At 36.3% G+C, this 22,276-nt stretch overlaps 1 protein-coding gene across 1 annotated transcript; it reads right to left on the bottom strand.

Moving 5' to 3' along the window:
- Positions 1–1,886: 1,886 nt before the first annotated feature.
- Positions 1,887–21,986, bottom strand: EXO1 (exonuclease 1). The gene is made up of 13 exons (XM_005420060.2): positions 21,826–21,986; positions 19,567–19,686; positions 18,558–18,681; positions 17,677–17,814; positions 17,248–17,460; positions 15,717–15,904; positions 14,988–15,084; positions 14,204–14,420; positions 13,018–13,273; positions 11,018–11,483; positions 10,417–10,518; positions 7,045–7,238; positions 1,887–5,238 (listed from the first exon to the last, which is right to left on the bottom strand). Exons 1-13 carry the CDS (start codon positions 21,984–21,986, stop codon positions 5,097–5,099), a joined length of 2,418 nt encoding a protein of 805 aa, XP_005420117.1. The 3' UTR covers positions 1,887–5,096.
- Positions 21,987–22,276: the final 290 nt, after the last annotated feature.

The raw sequence follows: 22,276 nt of genomic DNA, 5'->3' as shown, positions 1-22,276 counted from the left end.
CCTCCCTCACACTGCCTTCTAGACTGTTACTCATTCTTTTTACTTCTCGCTGGACTGTCTCCAGGGTGATTACATTTTTCTTCAAGTATGGTGCCCAAAACAGTACTCCTTGCTACTGGAGAGTGTCAAGAAGAGGGGAAGAAGCACTATACACATTCTCCATAAAATGCTTGTATTCCAGAACTGCTTTATTTGGCTTAAAATAGGTGATAGTTGGTGGGAGCTTTTTGAGCAGTTTAACTGAAGATGTATGTTCAGAGTCTTTCCTTGTGAAAGCTGGGTTCAGGTATAGATTTGTGATCAGGGTCCAAAGGCCAGAAATTTGTAAATATGTCCTTTCCTTTATTACAAGGCATGCCAGCAAATCAGGAGTAAGCTCTGATTTACTGTACAAAATAAAGTGCTCTGTACTTTTAGGCTGAAACACTGTTTCATGAAAAGCAATTGAATTGTTAATTGGATTTTACAATTGGCTCTAAAACTTTAATAGAGCAATGTGTTATTTACTATTTATATTTGGTTATGAAAATAGTCTTACTTAATGCTCTAGACCAGTGCAGTCCAAATATTAATTCTAATAATTGGCAACACCTCCCCTACTCTTACTTTGCTGTATTGCCTTAAATTGTGCTGTATTTTATGAAGAGGATTTGGAACAGATCTTAATGAGATTTCCTAGCAGAATTTGAAGGATTTTGTTTTTCAAATACACACCAGAGGTCAGTGGCCTATTACACTTGGTACTGGGCAAACATGAAACAAATTCAGCAAGTTTGGCTGATTTTTTTAAACACCTGTGTTGATCCACAGACGTCAGTGAGTCTCAGGTAAAATAGAACTTTCTCAGGCATCTAGTCTCACAGTCTCTTAGTGCTTAATTAAAGCTGTATAACTTTGCATGGGAAAATGAAAGTGGGGCTGCACATCAAATATTGTCCTTTGCTGTAGAGGAGGAGAGGTAGAATAAGTGTATTTTAAATTACTGTTCCACTTTCATGCCATCATTATGAAACAAGCCTAAAACTTGAAAGAGGGAATGAAAACAGAAATTGTTAGCTGTAAAGTTCAGTAGTCAGTGTTCCCTTGAAGACAAGTAATGACGTCAGTGAACTAACTTCAAGGTTGAGTAAATAAGATTAGAATAATAATCTATAACCTGGGAAATTACAGAAATCTTCAGTGGACTGTTTTGAAGACAGACCAAATAATCATTAGTTTTGGGGAAATTGCTACTGCAGACTATTGTAACTTTTCCAGAAAATTCACAAAATTCCTTCTCTCCACTTGCCACTGCTGGCTTAAAAAGCAGATAAGAAAGCATTTTGATGGTTTAATATATAAATAAATCAAAATGTGGGCTAGGGCAAAGTCGGGGAGTCTTTCATGTTGTTTTTGCTGAGGAAATAGCATAATGACAGCCAAAAAAATCCCACCCAGAAAAAATCAACCCCAAAACTACACTTTGACTACCCTAACTTTACTGTTATGCAAAGCTTTTCTGTGTTTTAAAGAATTGTTTAAAAAAGAAACCTGAGGATATGCAAAAGATGCATTAGTACGAATATGGTGATATTTATATTTAGTTTGTATTTATTCAGTTAAGCACTGCCAGTAGGTATGCTTTTATTTTTCTTCTTCAAAGCCAGAGAAATTTGACTTAAAAATACTGACCAGAACATAGGAGCATAATGTTCTTGCATGCTTGAAGCTATTAAATGTTGTGAAATCAAAGTGGGCAAAATCCACGCTAACATGAAGAAAACTGACAGTCTCTTGGTCTTTACTGTCAGACAGAAATTTGTGCAACTGATAACACTTCAGGATTCTGGCATTGGCGAAATGTGCATGCCAGACACAGGAAACCAAGAAAAACAAGACAAACCACAGAAGCCTCCAAAATTGTATCATTTTTATATTTCAGTGAGAAGATGGATGTTCTTACTGTGACTGACCTCCAAGAAGCAGACTTTTAAGCCAATACAAATATTAGCTTATTTAAGCCTCTGAACATACATATAATATTGGACACAGGACAATCCAGCTTAGTTTTGATCAGATTTTAGACCATTAACTGAACTCTACTTTGCTTAGCAATTTACCTTATTAACAAAATAATCAGACAACAACAAAAATCCCCTAACAAAAACCCACCAAAAATGTTCAATGGTTTCTTGCATTTAGCAACCATAATCTCAGAAGTCAGTGTTCTCTGTATTTAAACTAGAAATTATTTATAAATCAATACTTATGTTATTTAGTTCTACCTAAAACTTTAAAAAAAATGTTCATTGTAATTCAGGTGAACATTGAAGGTCATTGTGTTTGCTAAAGAAAGTGGTTTTAATACACTAAAGTTAGCATTAGCTAATTTAAAATCAACTTTATTGGAGAAAAAATGGTGAGGTGAAATATCTAAAATTGTACTTAGTTTAACAGAATTGGCTAATTGTTAAAAAAAAAGGATGCTAATAGCTGCTAATTGACCTCAAAACATCCTTAATCACATGCATTCATAAAAATGACTCTACTGTATTGATTTGTGCGAGAAGGAATGAAAAGATTTAAGCAGAAATACTCAGTTGAATTTGGACAAGTCACCTATAGTTTTAAAACCATGTCTGGATTTGGATGATCACACTCTCACATTAGTTCTCTGTGATACTGCATATTTATAGATCATATGAGAATTCTGATGAAGGAATGGCCAGCCAGCACTTTCAAAAGTGAAGCTCGATTAGACCACCATCAGTAAATTTAGTTTTTCTGGGCCAGATTTACCCTTTTAATGTAGTTTAGCAATGCCATAAATTTTGTAAAAATACTCTGAAGTCCTGCTGATAAAATTAGAAATATTAGTTATAGATATTAAAAGGTATATTTACTATTTTATGAGATTATAAAGCAAGCAACACACAGTCATGCCTTGTTTGCCATTTGCTTTCAATTCTTCCTACTCACTTGTTTTCCAACTATTAAGCTTTTAAATGCCTGCTTTTTTAAAATCACCAAACTCTCTTTCCTCTGTGTTTTTTTTCCTTTTTCTTTTCATGGTGTTATATTTTATCCTCCCCATGCCATCATAACCTGTAATATTTTCTCCTATTCTGATATGTAATAATTTTTACTATGGAATATTACCCTACCCTATTAAACTCAGGAATGAAGTCTTGCACCAATTCATTTGCATTTATGTTCTTGTACCTTCCACAGAGCAAACACCAACACAATAACTCTCCATTAGAAGTATAAAACTTAAATGCTATTATATGCTTACACATGTTACATGTTTACATGTAATGTATCAGATGCCTCTATTCCTGAAAAGAATCCTCTGAAATGTGAAGTCAGTACCCAAGACCTCAAAAACACAGATCAGGAACTATACAGAAGTATTTTTAAGAAATCTGCTTTAAGAACATACAGTGTAGCTTGCACATAAGACAATCCCTTAAAATCACCTGTCCTTGATAGCACAAAAACAAGTGGTTTGTCTCTTATGATGATCCACTAAAGCAGGAACAAGTGGCCCTTTGACTCTGAAGAGGCAGGAAAAAGGCAAGGATGTACTGTACTAAAAACCTTGCAACTCCAACACCAATAAATAAGCAATGGATGAAAACAGACTGTTTTTCTGTTTTCCCTTCAAAGACTCATTCTGTAATTTTTATTATATTTGTAGGAGCACATAAAAATTCATCCCAGGCAACAGTTCTATGACTGGAAACACAAACATTTATCCCTGGCCTACATTTGTAATATCCTACCTGAGACAGTCCTCTCTGAAGATCAACATTAAAATATTGCTTTTCAGTGGTAGGGATTTTCTGGCGGTGCACATAGGAGAGAAAGCCTGTCCTAGACCATCGTTGCTTCAATTCCTTGTATCCCATACCTTCAACACAAATGTAGAAATAAGAGGGCTGATCCCACAAATTTGAGGATCAAATTTTTTCTTTTAAGCAGCTTCTTTGTAATTTAATTCAGGTGATCACTTCAGTTTCATAGATGGAAATTCTCTTAAGAGAGAAAATAAAAAAGTACATTGCAACCTAAAAACCTCTGCCTCTCATAGGTAATTTCAAACTTGAAACTCTTGCAAAAAGCTCAAAGGCTGAGGGAAAGCATTAATTTCAGGAATAGAAACTATATTTCACAGGTTAAGATATCTTTTTGTACCTTCATCTGCTGCAGAAATACTATCCACTCCTAAAAATAGGAAAGTTCCAAACATACCTTTAACAGTGACTCAAATCCTGATTTGCAGGGTAAAAATCTGAAATCCCATCATGCTATTTCATGGTAATTGAGTCAAACACAGCAAGGGCTCCAGTCTCTTTCTTTAGTTGAACACTGAAGCATGGCCTGTTGTGATGACAATGCTATTTTGTAACCTTACCTCTGAGGACTGGCATTTTGGGTGTCTGTTCTTAGAAAAGAATATAAATGTGAAACAGACATGTTAAACAGAAGAATACATGTTAATTTTTTGGATTGCATTCTATTAATGTGGCAATTTGGGGACCAGATATTTGTGATATTCCTTTCTGCACTTCCTTTCCCCAGTTATTCCTACCGCCAACATGACTGAACCAAACAGAAAGCCAACTGTCTAGAGAGCAAATCTTACCTTACAGGGAAAAGAAACAGTTATCAGACTGCTGGAAGTATACTGCAGACTGTCATGCACACTTAACAGCAGTTTTAAGCCTGTAGTGAAGCCAGATTAGCCTCAAGAGGAAAAAAGAAAGTGGCAAAAAATATTAATTATTACAAATTAAGACACAAACTTTTTCTGCTGCTCTTGTAGCAACTTGGATTGTATGAGACATACAAATGCCCAGGGACAACTGAAAGTGTTTGGAGAAAAATTTAGCGTGGGGACTTTGAGTAAGAGAACAGAGAAATATGAATTATTTTATTCCAGTCAGTATAGAACTGTACCTTTGAATTCATGCTTTAATAAAAGAGATGATAAATCACTAGTCAGACTAAAGTACATTGCTGGTTTTCAAAGCATCTTTTATATATTGATGAAATATCCAAAGGTAAATTTTGACAATGATTAAAAATCCATCCCATCATGAACAGCATGCAGTTCACTGGAATATAGCTCTCTGAACATGACTATGTTCCAGATGATTAAAGATTTCTTCTTCTGTTTCTGGAGTGAGCTGTATATTATCTTTGATTGGAGACAAAGGATCTGACTTTCTATAAGAAGGAAGTTTTTCATACTCTCTGCACAAAAAACCAAAGACAAAACAAAATTGAAGAATGATATTTTGTGTTTCTAACCACAGGCCTGTAAGAATATACAGGTTAAAACAAAGCAAGACCCATCACCTAACTACCCATTCCACCTATGAATAAATAAAAAAATAAAAATTTCTGATGCAAGGTTTTAATTTCAATTTTAGAACAAATGGACAACTTCACTGAAAGTGACAGAATGATAGCTGTTAGCTTTACTTATGAAAGACTGTATGTACCCCATCCTGCTTTGGGTTGTACCTGCTTCCTTAACATTTAGGTCTTCTGAATAAGTGTAGTTTTATATATATCCTGTGAGCCTTGACAATAAGGCAGAACAGGTTAGAATCTCACATGATGTATTTGCCATAAGGTAACAATTGTTAAAACATAAGGCTAATTTAGAAACCTCTTAAAATCTGGAAAAAAAAAAGAGCTAAGCAAGTTCTAGCAGTAAAAAATCCAATTTGTGAAATGCGTTGAGAAAAAACATCTCCTAAAAGCTAAGAAATTGTTGCTTACATAGAAGTAATAGAATAATATATATCCCCAGTATAAACACCCAGAGGTTACAAACCAGCCAAAACTGGATGGATAAAATGTGCATGGTGGGAGCCAAGTCTTGCAACCATCAGCAGAGAGTGCCACCTAGGCTCACACTGATCTATCTGCCTGTATTCTGATAAATCCAAATTTATGAATTTTCTCCTTGTGAGCAACCCTGGTCAGACATTCCTAAATACAGGCCAAGCAATAAATACAAAACCACTTTCATTTCCTCCTTGAAACTGTCAATCATTCTTACACCCCATAAGGAAGATAATAAAAAAGTAAGATTTCTAAAAGTGTAAATGCCTTAAGTCATACTTTTAAAACAGAAAACAGTTGTATGTTTATAATAACCTACCCTAAGGCCCAAACTTACTAGAATACATTCATCTGAATTAACATACACTCACCAATATCAACATTTACTACTCAGTGCAAAGAATACTTTTGTCCTACTCACATTTGGTTTCAAGTTAGTGAAAATAATTTTATTTAAATAAGACTTATTTATTCGAAGTTGAGATTACTACTTAAAGCTGGGAAAACTTTGTCTCCAGGAGTTTTTATCTGAGCCCATGGAGATAGTGCAAGTCAGAATAACTACACTTCAGATTCTGTTGTACTTTTTAAGAATAATAGTTGCCCTTCAAATTCAAACCTTGAAGCTATTTGCAGAAAGTTCAAGTTAGAAAAGTCATCTGCACAAGGAAAAGCAACAGAATTTGCAAGAATGTCTCTTATAACCAGATACTCTTGCTAACAGAAATATTCCATTAGTTCACTGTCGTCTTGAAAGCAGAATACTTCTGACAATGAGCCATCTCCAAACGTGAGTGACACAGAGTTAAATAGAAGCAGTCTTGTACTCATATTTAGCATCTTTAATGCAGCTTTTGCATTTAGGTCAATAAATGATTTTTGGTGTTTGATGGCAAACAACGGCAATGATTTTCATATCAATTATGATAAACAAAATTTAATTATCAATAAAATTCAGTAAGTGAATTTTATCTAGAGTTTTTCCTGGTTAGAAAGAAAAAACTAATTATAAAAACATATTTACAAAAACCATGCTTCATGTTTACATAAAGCTTAGGAAGTTATAAATGCTATGTAGAAAATATCTAATCTTGCACTGTTATCCTTACTGAATTGTATGGAGAACATGTATAGAGTCTGCTTTGAAAATTGTTTCTTTGGGAAAAAAGCATGCGGTGTACTAAGTAAAGGGTTAAAGCAACTCACCTTTTAAATTGGAAGCTTTTCCAGAGTTCCCCAATAGTGGATTGCAGCCCCAGCTTATTTTCAGTATCACAGTCCTTTCTCTTCTGCACAGGTGACAGCTTCCTGCTTAGTCCACTTACTTTAGCAGGTATCAATGGCTTGAGCTTTGTTACCATATGTGACCTTATATTACTGGATTTACGTAATCCAGGAACCTGTGGGATTTTAACATTGCAGTATAAATGGTTAAAATGACAATCTGCAAGCAACAGATATCATGCTGCAAAGCTTATAATCAAAAAAATAAAGTGTTTTACATTGTGTTGAGATAATGCAATCTGAAATGCCACAATGAAGTATATTTAGATAGTTTATAATCTAAAAAATGGTATCTCAAACACATGACATACTGCAGCTGTAAGAACTAGCAAACCCACTTCCATAAGTCTTAATATTAAGGTTGTAAATACTAATTTATTTTGAATTCAGTTTTTAAAACCTAATGAATAGTTACTTTTACACCTGTTTGAAGACTATTTGTTGTGCTCCCATGTAATGCCATCTTTTAGAATTTTAAGAGCATCAACTCTCTGGTATCAATCCCTGTGAATTCCACTCAGATTTCATGAAGAGGGAGCCATAAGCAAGGGCACAGGTAACAGTACGATGACCCCAACGATTATTAGACCTCTAGCTGGACTTTCTCATCCAATTTCTATACCAGGAGCTCAGAAAAGCAGTGCTTGGCCAGAATCTCTCTCTTAAATATAACCAGACCAACCAGACTTAAATTGGAACATCTCAGCAGCCTCTTCTTCAAAGAGAATTCATAGCTTAGGTCTTTTGAAACATCATGGCATTTTGCCATCCCCCCACCACACACATTTGTTATATATTTTTTTGCATCTCAAATACTGTGCTCAGTTTTGGCCTCTGTCTACAAGAAAGACATTGAGGTACTGGAATGAGTCCAGAGACAAGCAATAGAGCTGGTGAAAGGTCTGGAGCACAAGTCTGATGAAGAGCAGCTGAGGGAGATGGGAGTGTTCAGCCTGGAGAAAAGGAGGCTCAGGAGCGACCTCGTCACTCCCTACAACTGCCTGAAGGGAAGGTGTAGCCAGGTGGGGGTTGGCCTCTTCTTCCAGGCAACTACTAATAGGACATGAGGAAATGGCCTCAAGTTGCACCAGGGGAGATTTAGATTGGATATTAAGAAAAACTTCTTCCTGCAAAGGGTTATAAAGTATTGGATCAGGCTGCCCAGAGAAGTGGCAGGATCACAATTCTTGGAAGTGTTCAAAAATTGTGTGGATATGGCACTTCAGGATACAGTTTGATGGTGAATGTGGTAGTGCTGGATTGACAGCTAGACCTGACTGCACAGGTCTTTTCCAACTTTAATGATTCTATGATTCTATTATTGAAATTGCATTGGCTCTACCTAAATATATTAAGCAGACCTTGGTATTCCAAGGAGGGAAAAAAAGTGTTTAGAATGTAAGCTAAAAATTGGAACAAGAATACTAGGAAGAATAAAATAAAATCTTAAAACTGCCTGCTTTATAATATTTTGCTTTTTATCTATCACCTTCGTATTTTTGCAGCACGTGAAGGCACCTAAATCCTATGTATCCCTGTAGTACTGAATTACATCTGAGTTAGAACTTAATTTAGCTAACCCGAAAGTAGGCTAAGAAATTTAAAGCCAGAGCAGAATGCTCTTTTCTGTTATCAGTATTAGACTCTTTGCAGAGCTCACAGCAATTGTGAAAAATAATTAGCAGTAAAAAGCGCAGCTGAAATAGTATCATAGGAAAAAACTTGAGGTCTTAGGGAGCTCTTTATCACATAGACATTTCTTAGCAAAAAGCTTCTACTAGCTTTGATATTAGAATTGAGTAGGTAGTACTTCATATTTTGGATTGGAACCACTGTAAGAGCTGACAAACTTTTCAGATTGCCTCCCCCAGTTATTAAATTTCCCTAAGTAAATCTACATAGCTGATACTGAACTTAACAAAATCAGAGGAAATTATGCATTATGTGATTAACTGCTTCTTCCCTAAATCTGGAACTCATTTTCCCCTTTGGTACCTTCTGCTGTATTTAACACCAGCACACACGTCTCTTTTTTTACACTTGCAGGACCCTAATAAACATTCTAACAAGATTTTAATAAATTCTAAGAGAAAACTGAGCCAAAAGTGATGCTCCTTATCTCTGCCTTCGCTCTCCCATGGTCTCACTGGTGTGACAACTCATAGGAGCCCAAGAGTCTAGGTGGGCCCAAGTTACCACATGACTACCTTTTGGTTGTTGTTGTCAGGTTACTTTTCGGCCAAGCCAGTTTTCTGATGTAATTCTTTATAATTATTATTCCCAGCACATAACAGAAGAAGAGAGAATTCATGGCCATGGAAATAAGTGGTGGAAATCCTCCTACTAGCCACTTGCTTTAAACTAACCCTATTGTCCTCAGAGAATAGGGTTAGTTTAAAGCAGTTTTTGTTTTCTGAAGGGCTCCAAGCTTGCTGAAATTTTGCTTTTACGTGATGCTTATATTACATCAGTACTTCCATAATGTGATCCTCCAATATTGAATATATTCATTCTCCCAATATACCTTCCAATGTGAGTAAAATAATGTAAAACATATTAAACACAGCCTTAAAACCAAAATAATGAAAATTCTGAAAGCCAGGACGATTTCCTTGCTCAGTCTTGTTGAGGAAAAGCAGGAAAAATGTTAATGTTTCAAAATGCAAATGTAACTTGCTCCTTAACAAATAAGTTCCTAGCAATAACCACAAGATGTCACTATTTTACAAAACACATAGTAATCTTGTCCAGCAGAGAGAAGCTTGTGATTTTTAGTCTGTCTACAAGAAAACTTATTAGGGGGCATATATAGAAAACATCTGCCTCTTACATCTTTTGGCCAATTTTAATGACAACACCGAAGAAATCAGAGCTGTTAAAGTCTTAGATGTTATCAACTGGACATACATATTAAGCTGTTAGAAATGTTCCACAGACAAGGAACATAAGTTTATTCTCATACATACAAGCAAACACAGAGAAGTCAAATTACCGTTGCATCTTGTGACTGTATCCGGACTGTGAACATTACTGCAATTTATATCATAAATCCTGAAATGGATTTTCTTGCCTTACTTTATACTGAAGTGTTTAAAATCCCCAAACAAGTTGCAGCTCTGTTATCAACTATAGGTGGTTATATTTCACCCCAGCTCCAGGGTAGATGAACAAGAATAAAGCTTTGTCTTGTCAACATTTACATTGCTTAAGTCTTTCACTGCAAGTTCTAAAATGAGCTAGTAGAAACTGATTTTCAGAGTTTAGTAAAGCTCATAAAATTAGAAGAATTCTTACCTTGGTCTTTATGATTGTATTTTTTTTGTTAGTTTGAACAGCAGAAAATAGCACAGACAGAGAACACTGATCATCATTCGGTTTTGAACTAGAATCAGATTCCTTCAAGAGAAAATTGATCTGGTTTTAAAACAGGTTTTCTTTTTGTAAACACAATATATGCTTTCATAGCTACATGTATATACTTTCAGCTATAATGTTTTCAGCACCTCTAAGAACTCATACAAAAACCTGGCTTTTAGCAAGCAACACTACAAAGGCATGCATATGCTTCTGAAAGCACTTCAGGGACTAAAAGCAGAGAACAAAAGGTTGCCTACCAGGTGTTTTTATGAGGCACTGCAGTGATAGCAGCAGAAAACTCAAAACAAACTAAAACCAGAGAACAGATTTTATTTAAGCTAGTATGTCAATCCATTCTGTACAATGATGTTAAGCATTGACAAGAATATGATCATCCTGTGATTCTATTTAGAGATAAGTTTTGTTAGCACAAGCTACATCATCTGTAGGCACCATTCTGAAAAGCAGACTTCACTGAATAATTTCTTTTATAATTTAAAGTGAAAACAAATGCTGAAACAATGTCTAATTCTCTTACCTTTGCACCTAAGCTGTTGTTGGGCACTTGCAGGATTTCTGAAGACTCCAAACTGCATTCTGATGGCTCAAAAGACCCATGAGACTGGGATGACTGTTCCAGTTCTATTAAGGGGGAGGACTCTTCCTCCGATTCATCACACACTGCCTCATTAATCTGATCTTCCTGCGATACAATGCAGTTGTTTCTCTGTTGGTAAAACTGCTGTGAAAATACAGCGTGAGGTAGACCAAGATTTCCTGAGTTACTTTTGAGGCCGCTAAACCCCTGGGAACAACTTTTCTGCATTTCTCCAGGAGGTGTAAAGACAGTCCGTGATGATTTTTCAGTTTCTGAAAACCTAGAAACATCTTCAGCTACATGTTTTACTTCCTGTTTCTGGCAATCCTGCTCAGCATCCTGAATTAGATCACAACCTTCCTTCTTTGCTCTACTGTCAAACATATCTGCATCATTGCAGAAAAACCTAAAAAAGAAAAAAAAAAAGAGATGAAAGCAAGGGGGAAGAAAGTTACTCATTTGCATCATTGTCTCTATCCATCAATTTTATTTTCAAGGTATACTTGCAGACAAATTATTTTGGCAACAGGAAAAGTCCCTCAGGGAGACATTTCACAAAAAAATACCAACAAAAAAACAAACATCCAGAAAGCCTACAAAATTTAAGAATATATTAAAGATGATAAAGCTAGTAGTGAAATACTACAGCACCATTTATCAAAGAAAACAGAACCTTACTACTTTTTTCTATGCTATAGCAGCAGTTCCTCAGAATACAGAGCACAGATTTAGGGAAGAACCTATCAGCAGTGACAACTCTTAATTTTTCATGCAATAAAAAAGCTTTCCAAAACTTTCAGCTCAGAAAGGTACGTTTTAAAACAAAGGAATTAAGACTGCTCTGCAAAATTGCACTCCTCAAAAATATTCAGATTATTTCAGATAAAAATTACCCAATAATAGACCTAATTGTGATAATGTTTTGTAAAACAAATTCAAGTAGATGTGATCAAATGGGACTAAATGAAAAAAACCCCAAACCTAACAAAGTCCCTGTTCTCAAAGTGATGCTGCAGAGATCAGCAGTGTAAGCTGAATGGGATGGGATAAGAATAGATATTTGTCATCGAGTATGACCAGGTTTAGCTTTACTGAAATAAACCAAAAGCCCCATCAACTTAAGTCCATGAATTCATTGACTGCTTATATATCTGCCACAAATAGCTATCCTTGTTTTTTTGAGATATATCACATGTCCTTTACCTGGAAAAAAACCCCAGCCAATTCCTAATTAATTTTGATACCCAGAGATATTAAATATTTTCTTGAGAGCCACCAAATTGATCACAGAGCTGGAGCACGTCTCCTACAAAGAAAAGCTGAGAGCTTTTCTTCTCTAGGCTGCTCAGCCTGGAGAAGAAAAGGTTCCAGAAGAGCTTATAACACCTTGCAGTACTTACAGGGCAGCCCACAGGAGAGCTGCAGAGGGACTTTTCACAAGGGCATGGAGTGACAGGACAAGAGGGAATGATTTTAAGTTGAAGAAGGTTGAAATTAGATACCGGGAAGAAATTCTTCACCTTATGGTGAATGTGAGTGTGGTGGTGCACTGGAACAGGTTGCCCAGAGAAGCTGCAGATGCCCATCCCAGGAAGTGCTCAAGATCAAGTCAGATGGATCTCTGAGGAGCCTAGTCTAGTAGAAGGTGTCCTGACAATGTCAGGGGGGTTGGAACGAGATGATTTTAAGGTCCCCTCCAAACCAAAGCATTCCATGAATAGTCTCAAGTCTTCACTTCAGCAGTAAAAAATGAACATTATCTGTCTCCCATAAGATAGCGTGCCTTAGCACAAAGGATCCACCATCTCGGCTGAGATGCAATACAGTTGCATAAAAAGTTTGAGGAAGCATTCTTCCTATTTTCAGTATTCAGGCCATTTTAGCAACCAGGACAGCACATAATATTTTGCTACTTATGAAAACATGTGACATAAGCATACCTGCTTCTTGTTCCTGGAACAATTACAGCACCCTTCTCTTTGTTTTTCCTTTGTAAAAATGAAGCAAATTTATTTCTAACTCTGGGTAGGGAGTTAGAGCTTTCTTGAGTGATGGAAATTCCTGGAGAATCAAGGCTTTGTATTGCTGACACACTCTTTTGTGCTTGGCCATCATTATCATTCTCCTTCTTGATTCTTTTTGTTTTTGAAAATGAATATTGCTTAAACAGATCTCCATCTGAGATTTCTTCTGAATCTAAAGACAATTTAAGTATCACTGTAAAAGCACATTCTACAATTAACCAGTTATGAGATAACTAAACATTACATATTTACTCTCACAGGCTTAAAAATACTAGTAAGGTCTGGTAAGAAAATAGAGTTCAGATGTCTTTAATGCCATTGTTTTCTAGTACATTGCCTTAAAAATAACTTGGTGAAAAGATAGATGGAGTGAAGGCAGAACAACAATGAAACTACATTTGATTCAGAGGCAGGTTGCTAAACTACCTACAGACTTTGATAAGAGAGAGAATAGGAAGACACCAGGAGTACCAAAGGGAAAAAAAAGAAAGCTCCAGCAGTATAATCAGAAAGCAAAGGAAGCAGTGGAAAATACTTAACATAAAGCACAACAGGAACAAAAAGTGCCTCTTCTATTACAAGCCCACAGTTTATCTGAGCACCTATAACTCAGGTGGCATAGAAGATGAAATAACACAGACACACTAGAGAGAGTGAAAAATTTGGCATAAAGAGCATGTATACAGGGAATAGATGCAGCACAATCTGAGTACAGAAAACATTCTTTATGTTTTCAGTCTGGCCTAATAGCAATGCTAGGAAAAACAGGCTGTTTTAACTTCTTCACAAACCATTTTAAGATAGAAATTAAAACCAAAACTATATCAAAACACAGCTTGTATTAAACATAACCTGAAATTGAAACCACCAGAGTTTTATAGCAAATCAAAGAACATTAAGTCCTGTTGAAAGTCACCCTTAATCATCACCTAGGCTTTAATATTATGGCTTGTTAGCCTTGTAGCTTGTTGAAAACAGAATACAGACAATAACATTCAAGAGTTAAGCCTCTAAAGCCTCATACCATAAAGTACAAGATAAAGTCTTTTCTTTTCCCACAGCCTTCTACTGTTGTTCATATACTTATTTAATATAAACATACCACTCCTTGGCCTTTTTGACAAGAGCTCTTTGCCTGCAAGCTTTAGTCCTTTAACACTAACTATTTTCTCCATGCCTTTGGTTAATGGTTTCTCCGGGAAATGCATTTTAGGAGGAGCAGGATCTTCAGTGGGGCCAAACTTGTATTCTCTGCTCCAAATGCTATTGACATGATTATCACGTCGGTCATTCCAGCCACAACTTCTCTGCTGCACAGGCTACAAAAAACAATTAGAAACCAAGACACAGGTTCATGCTTTTGCCTTCTATATATGATTTCCTGACTCAGCATACAAGGAAGGAAATGTTGACATTTGTACGTCTAGTGACATACAAAAACCTTTCTTTTTTGTTCCCACAATTCTCATGCTTTTCATACTTTTTGTTGTGCTCCCATGATGTCTTCATTTCAATATGGCACAAGTGACTAACTGCTCATCTCAGACCAAATTTAAAGTTTAAAATTTATTACACTTCAGGAAACAAATGATTATTCTTGGAAGAAATCCAAGACTCTGAAAATTTTCTCTTTAAACCAGTTACTTCTGTAAATAGATTTAAGGACTTAGCAAATAAGTGTGAAAGTAAAACAGATATTAAATGCCATGAAAAATAAAACTTTACCTTTAAAAAAAATGAGAATTGTGTGTGTGGGAGCACACAGTTTCTGTAATACCACGATAGCTTTCACTGACAATTCATTTGTGGATAACAATCACATTTTCCCATTAACATTCAGACCCACATCAAGTTCTTAATATCTAACTTCGTAATAAAGACGTTACCTGTGCCGTGTCAGGGTTATAACTATCAATTTGTTCCATTGTATTGATATCAACATTGCCAATAGCAATTTGAAAAGCAGCATCATCACCAACGTGTCTGTTCCCATCATAGTAAAGGAAAATATCTGAATGCTACATTATATTTCAACAACAGTACCATGAAAGTTAAAACAGCTGCTTTCCCATTTTTTGGCTAAAAAGCATGGCTAGAAGGATTAATACTACTACTCCTGGCTCAATCTGATGTAACAGCAATTGTAATAGATTTGCAGCCTTTGGCAAATCATGTAAGTCAATATTAACTTCTTCAATTATCTGCAGGAGAGGCACTAACTCTCTCCTTCCTAATTTCTGCAAATGCCAGAGATCAGGTGGCTTGAACATAAAAAGCTAGTAACTACTTTAACAGTCCCCTCTCTTCCTTCATTTTCCTAATCTTACGTTTTGAAATCTACACTGCACAGATGTGGCAAAATGCTACCTTTTCTATAGGAAGAGGGATTTGGTATAACAGGAAATGCTAAGATTAGAGACTGAGTTGAGCACAAACTGCAAGAATTAAACTGGAAGAGATTATAACACACAACACAGGCAGAAATTCAAGACCGCCACAAAGCAGTCAGTTTATATTTAAACTGTCTGAGTACACCACAGATGCAATGAAAATTGTAAGATACCACATCAGCTCACCCTCATTTCCCCATTCTGCCCTTTCAACACAAAGGATACCGTCCTGCATAAGTTAGTGTTTCTGGATCAATATCATCTTCATATGCATTCAGAGGAACTAATTTTCTGTGGACAGGATCAAAAACTAACTGATACAGGAATGTATTATTAGCTCGTGTAAAACCCTGTATGTATTCTTCGGGTACTGTTATATTCATCTTCAAGTACTGCCCCATTTTCTTGATAACCTGTCAAAAAAGAAATTACTCAACTGTTTCATTTTAACAGATTATGTGAAAGGTTAAATACATTTCCAATATTAATTATCTTTGCTTGTAATTAAATGTATAATGTGTGTCCTAGTGCAACAATCAGATTCAACTTAAATGGGGGAAGGAAAGAAAATAGAACTTCATACATTCTTTTCCCACTCAAATTGTCTACAATTACAAAAATAACACAATTCAATTTTTTTATCTCCTTCAATAAATAAATCAATACAAAATGTGATCAGAAAAACAAACTCCTTAAGGTGTATTTATTTAAACTAATGCACATCAAATTTTTATCATTCATCTTATCAGGACACATAAGCAGTATGTTGGTACTCTTAAAATGGAAAAAAAAGCAAAACTAACCAGAATAAACTCTGGGATTTTGCTCAGAGATATATTAAAGCAAATAATGATTTGCATGGGAAAAGTGCAAAGTTCCCTTTTTACTTCCTCAAAAGCAAAACCAGTTACTCTGATGTCTGCTCTATATGATACAAAACATTTTAAAATTAAAAATCATAGTTCTTTGTCTGTGAGGGAAAAAGTTAAAATACACTAAAACACACAAGTAATTTAAGAAAGAGGATAACACACTAAGTTAATTAAACTGCATATTAAAATGCTTTTATGGATTAGATTTACCTGCCTCCAGGACAGACCCATGTGCTATTCTTACTAGCTCTTAACCTCTCTACTCCCTTACTATCCATACAGAAGTAGTTATTTCCGCCCTCTTAACCGCTGTATTTCCTAATACAAGATTTGTTTTAATTTCATACATTTGGACAAGAAAAAAAACCAAATAATTTGTTTTGCATCATATCACACCTTTCTTCCATACGGTTTTCAGTATAGAAATGTCTATATCCATACGTATGCCAAGAAATAGGATTCCCAATCTCTGCCCCTCCTGCACTCAGATAAATCTGTACTGATACAGAAGTTACAGTTTATTGAGCAGTTCTAATAACTAATCTGAAGAAGCAGAAGAAAGCAGTAATGGGGGGAGGGGGGTGTGAAAAATATCAAAGTCTTACCAAAAATTACATTTCCCTTCAAACAGAATATACCCTCGAAGGCTTAAAACAATTCTTTACCTAAGTTTACTTTGGTATTTTTCTTATAAATATGTATCAGCTTGAACACTTGAGTAAGTTTAGGCCAGCATCTTTTTTAAGAATATTAAAACTACTTTTTAGTATTCTCCTCAAAATGGAGGAAGACAAGAACACTCCATATTTTCAGTTCAATGTTAAATTTCAAATATACTGATATAGACTGCCAAAAAACAAAACACAAAGCAAAACTGACTTTACCTTTATAATATCTGGATTGTTGGCTAATTTTAGTAACTTGCATGCTTTAGCTAACCCAATTCCATGAATCGAAGGGAGGTAGTCACAACCAGAAAGAATACACATGTAGCGGAATTTCTCTTCTGTAAATACATTTCCAAGCTGCTTGCAGTTTCCCAGTCGAGTTTGATCTATCTCTAGTCCATTTCCAAACTTGTCAATTTTCAGAAACACCTGAAAATTAAGAGGAAGTGAAAACAATAATTTTCACCCATATAAGGTGGTTCATTGCACTTGGTGGAAACAAGAGAGGCAAAGTGCTATTCTCATCTCTTGTGTTTCCCACACTTGTTGTAGAAGAGTTAATCCATAAATCAAACATATTTGGCAACTTCAAACTCTGCTTTTCAGATATCAGCAAGAGGTAAAGGTTATTAGTTTCTTCCATACCTTTTTACATCCAAAAGCTAAAAGATCAGAGTCTTCCGTAATTATAGCTTGAACCATGCCAATCTTATTAAGATAAGCCAGCTGAGCATCAGCTTCATAAGGAGCAACAATACAATCAACTCCCTGGGCTCGTGCAGCCTGTACACAAACAAGAAGCATACAAGTACTTTGCATTAATTTTCAGTAATTACCTTAAGAGATCTGAAAGCATAAAAACCTCTGCATTAAAAATGACCTTTTTAATCACACACCCATCCTACCCCCAGTAAGAGTCCAATACTTCATATTCAAAAACTCCACTTCAAAGCAATTTAGATCTATATATGGTTTACAAAAACAACCTTTCCTATAACACTATTGCCACTGCATCTGACCACAGGTGATGGCTTTGAACTCATGCAAGTTATATTCTGGATAAAGGAGAATAGTACTGGAACAAACAATACTTTTTGATGAAGATTCTATGACTGCATTGAAAGTATAGCAAAAAACTACAAGAACAATTTTTAATAAGCCAAATTTTTATTGTGTAGTCTATGCTCAGAAACTAGTCAAGGGAAAAAAAAAGCAAAAAAAACCCTTGTTTTTTTTGTGTTGCAAAAGTAAAACAGTTTCAAATTCAGTTCATAGCGGTAGGAAGAGATGTGTTTTGTTTGACACATCATTATTTATACAAATGGGCATAATAAACATCAAGCTTGTTAATTGTGCCTAACACAATCCAAGAACATGCAAGTCAATTAAAGAGTGAGCAGGTAGGAATACTTTTCTTTCCTGTATAGAATAAGCAGTGATGTAGCCACAAAAATGAAGAGTAGGATATGCTACCTATTGCAGAGATTTTTTTTGAACTGGCATTATCAATAATGTTGACAACTTACTTTAATAACTTCATGAGCCATAGCATGGGTAATATTTACACTTCGCCCAAAACATTCTCTAGCCTCTGACAGCCTCCCTTCCTGCAACAATTGTTTCCCCTTCAGAAGACTGGCTTGACGCCTCCTAAAAGAAAGATAAAAATATCACCGATCTCAGATTATTTTTCACTTAAAAAACTAACAGCAGAAGGGACTAAGAGAGACAGGTAAGAAAAAGGGAAAATTATAACACCTTCCAAATCTAGGCTACTGCATAATTTTTAAAAACAAAATAATAACTACATCATTGCATTGACAAGGACAACTAGATTTGAATGTTGAAATTAATAATATTTTCTCAGAAAACAGTGACAAATAGGAACTGAAATCAGCAGTGTAAAAGAAGAAATGTACCCACTCAGCTTGCAGTAAAATAGATTTAATGGGAGTTGGGAATATCTGACACTAGACAGTTATTGATTTAGAGGATAGAAAACCTAATTTGCTTAATTTCATAAACCGGAAATTGTTCATTTCACGCTGAAGAAGGCATGTGTCTCATGAGACTTCATAAATAACAACCACTACTGAAAAATTCTCATAGCTTCAGTGAAAAGTCCCATTTATAGGCACCTGAATCCAAATTTGAAACAACTTTATCTTGTTAGTTGTAGAGAAAGATGAGGACAGGAGTGCTATTTTGAAATAAAATTATATTGGGAAAAAATATTTTATCCAGAGATCACAAGTGCGGGCGAACGAAATGCCTCTAATACATGACAGGAACTACTGCTCAAAGGCTTACTTCCTTCCTTTATAAAATGGCTTTCATTTATGAAGTGCATCTCTATTTTTGGAATAAAACCTCTAAGAAGTTTGTTTGATTTTAGATGTAAATGAAAAAATATCACACTACTTTGCAGGGGGGTTTACCAGAACTTACTTCCTAGCTGAAGGTGGAGGGTTTTTGATTTTTTGGAGCTGAAGTGATAAAACTGCTTTGCTTGCAAAGCAGTAGTTTGGTACTTACTCTCGTCGTGCCTTTTCCACTTCCTTCTTAGAGGGCAGAGTACATCCATCAAATACCAAAATTGGTTTAATTCCAAATGAGAGGAGCATATGAACAAGTTTCATACAGAAAGCTACATAACTGTATCAACAATAACAAAAGTAAGAAAAGAGAGATAAACTTTATTGTTAATCACAAGTCTATTACACATTTTCCAGCTGCAGGAAAGGAGAACTGTAAGTTTAGGACTAACTATTGTTCAAAAATCATAACAGGCTGTACATTCCCACAGTATCACAAAAAAACTAATAACACTTGAATGCAGTTTGGTGGATTTTTTATGAAGAGAAATAATCCACCTCCCAATTCAGAACTGGGCTGACTGCTCCTCTCTCCCAGACAAAATGAAATAAGAATTCGAGTATAATTCAGTTGATTTTGTTACATTAGGATTCAATATAACAAAAACTTAACCAGTTAAAACATGGATTGTCTTTTTACTTTCAGCAAGTCAGTTCACAATGGCCAGGGAAACAGGAAGCAGACAAGCACAGTACATGGCCTTCCTCCAGAAAGGCAGACTAAAAGCACTTCTGTAGAGCTGGAAGTGATGGGGTTATTTAATCTCTCCAACCGTCTGCTGCCTTCAAACCCATCTCTTGAAAAAATATTTGTTGGGTGCTCCAGATGTTATTTATTCCCTTGGACCTCTCATCTTCTTACCTGTAATTTCTACAGATCTGTATGAGATCATTTTATCAGCAGCACAGAACTAAAATCTAATAACTGTTGTAAACACTAAGGAAGCATATTGCAGCGATGTTCAAAGAAAAAAAAATCAAATTTTTTATTTTAAGGACACTGTTTGAAACAGCAAGAGCAACCTCATCAACAGAGGAAGGGAGGAGAAGGAGAGTGGGATTTGGAAGCATTTAGAACGCAAGGATACGAGCACTGAAACTAGATTAAGAGCTACAGAAAAATAACTGATTTTTGAAAGACAGGAGTAAATAGCACTGTAGCTATATAAACCTCCATCCAGATGAATTTTAAAGTATGAAAGGACTCTACACTATAGTTAAGGTGCCAGTCTAGGATCATAGTGCATGGAAACAAGATTTACCCATAAAGTACCTATGTATTCAAATTCAACCATTCCAAAGTTTCCTATGACAATTTCTCCTGACAGTCAATTTTATCCTCAGCTGAAGTGTATCCTACTCTCAGGACTCTGAGGAACCGCCACTACCTTCAGGGGTAGGGTTGGATTGAAACTGCACAGTTCTTCAAATTAACACAAGCAGCAGTAAATATTTGAATCCATTTGCAAAGCACCAACTCTCTCTTGCCTCCAACCAAACATTTGATGGATCCAAGGGTCCCTGGGTGGAGCCAAGCAACAGGACAAGAGGCAGCAGGCAGAAACCAAACCACTAGAATTCCACTAGAATATAAGTGGAACTTCCTTGCTGTGCAAGTAACCAAGCACGGAAACAGGCTCGCCAGAGAGGTTTTCGAGTCTCTTCCTTCTCTGGAGCCATTGGAAAGCCACCTGGACACAGCCCCAAGTAATGTTCTCTAAGGGAGCAAGGGAGATTACATCCTGTGGCCCCTTCCAACCTTACCTATATCCAATCTAAAACAAGAGTTCAAGCCACATTTCCAGAGATGGGAAAGAAATGCAAACCTGATCTAAGGTGCGGAGTTGAATCTGAAATATGACCACAAATTTCTGTGCATTTCCTTCCCTAGAAATATAACTGTGTAAACGTGTTTTAGAAAAGCTACTTTAAGTAAAAACGTAGTATGTTCAGCAAAAAATCTTACACCTTATTCAGAGCACATGTCTCAAAATTCCTCACTGTCATAACAATCTTTGTCACAGAAGTATTTACAAAGTCTCTTTGCATACCAAAAACGTGTCTGAAAATTATATTAAATTTGAAATGAAAAGAATTGCACGTACAGAATTTCATCACAGAAATTATAGTTGACAGTGATTCATGCTAGGAAAAAAAAACCTGACTGATACAGCCTTGGGTATTCTAACAAATAAAGTTTTTGAGAATTTTTTCTCAATAGATACTTTTTTTATTTTACACAACTAGAAAACTGTTTATTTATCGCCAAAAATTTCCATTTCTAAAGAGTTCAACTCAGAATTCAGAACCAATAGCAAGAAGTGAAACTGCTGTAACTTAGTTTTTAGTTCAAGAAACACCAAGTTGAGAAAATTTTAGTTTGCAAAAGGGCCGAGAGTGAAACATAAGAAAGACTTACAAATCCGTGGGCTCTCCCCGGGCCAGCTTCTCAGCACAAGCATAGGCGCCCTTGTGCAGCCAGCAGTAGGTGTCCACAGCTACCGCCATTCCTTTGTATTTCTTCACGTGGGAAGGCTCCGCAGCTTCCTTGATAAACTGGAGAAGGCCCTGGATGCCCATGATGCCGCAGAGCGGGGAAACAAAGAAAGGAGCGAACACAAAGCCGAGCGCTCTGAGCTCTCGATGCTCACTCTCGATCTCGGCTCGAGGGCCAGCTCAGCTCACAGCCGGGGCTCTGGGCCGCGCCAGGGCCACCAGCGGCTCCTAAGGCTGCCCCCGCGCATCCCGGCTCGGGGCCGCCTTCCCACGCGGCGGTGGCGGCTGTACCTCTTTGCGGGTCGGTGCTGCCCGGAGAGTGGGGCGAGAGAGGACAGAGAGGCGAAGAACGCCGAGACCCGGTCCGGCCCCGC

Source organism: Geospiza fortis, unplaced genomic scaffold (genome assembly GCF_000277835.1).
Source record: "Geospiza fortis unplaced genomic scaffold, GeoFor_1.0 scaffold162, whole genome shotgun sequence".
In the NCBI taxonomy this organism is placed as follows: domain Eukaryota; kingdom Metazoa; phylum Chordata; class Aves; order Passeriformes; family Thraupidae; genus Geospiza; species Geospiza fortis.
Note: the sequence above shows the minus strand (reverse complement) of the source record. Positions and strands in the feature narration are given on the sequence as shown.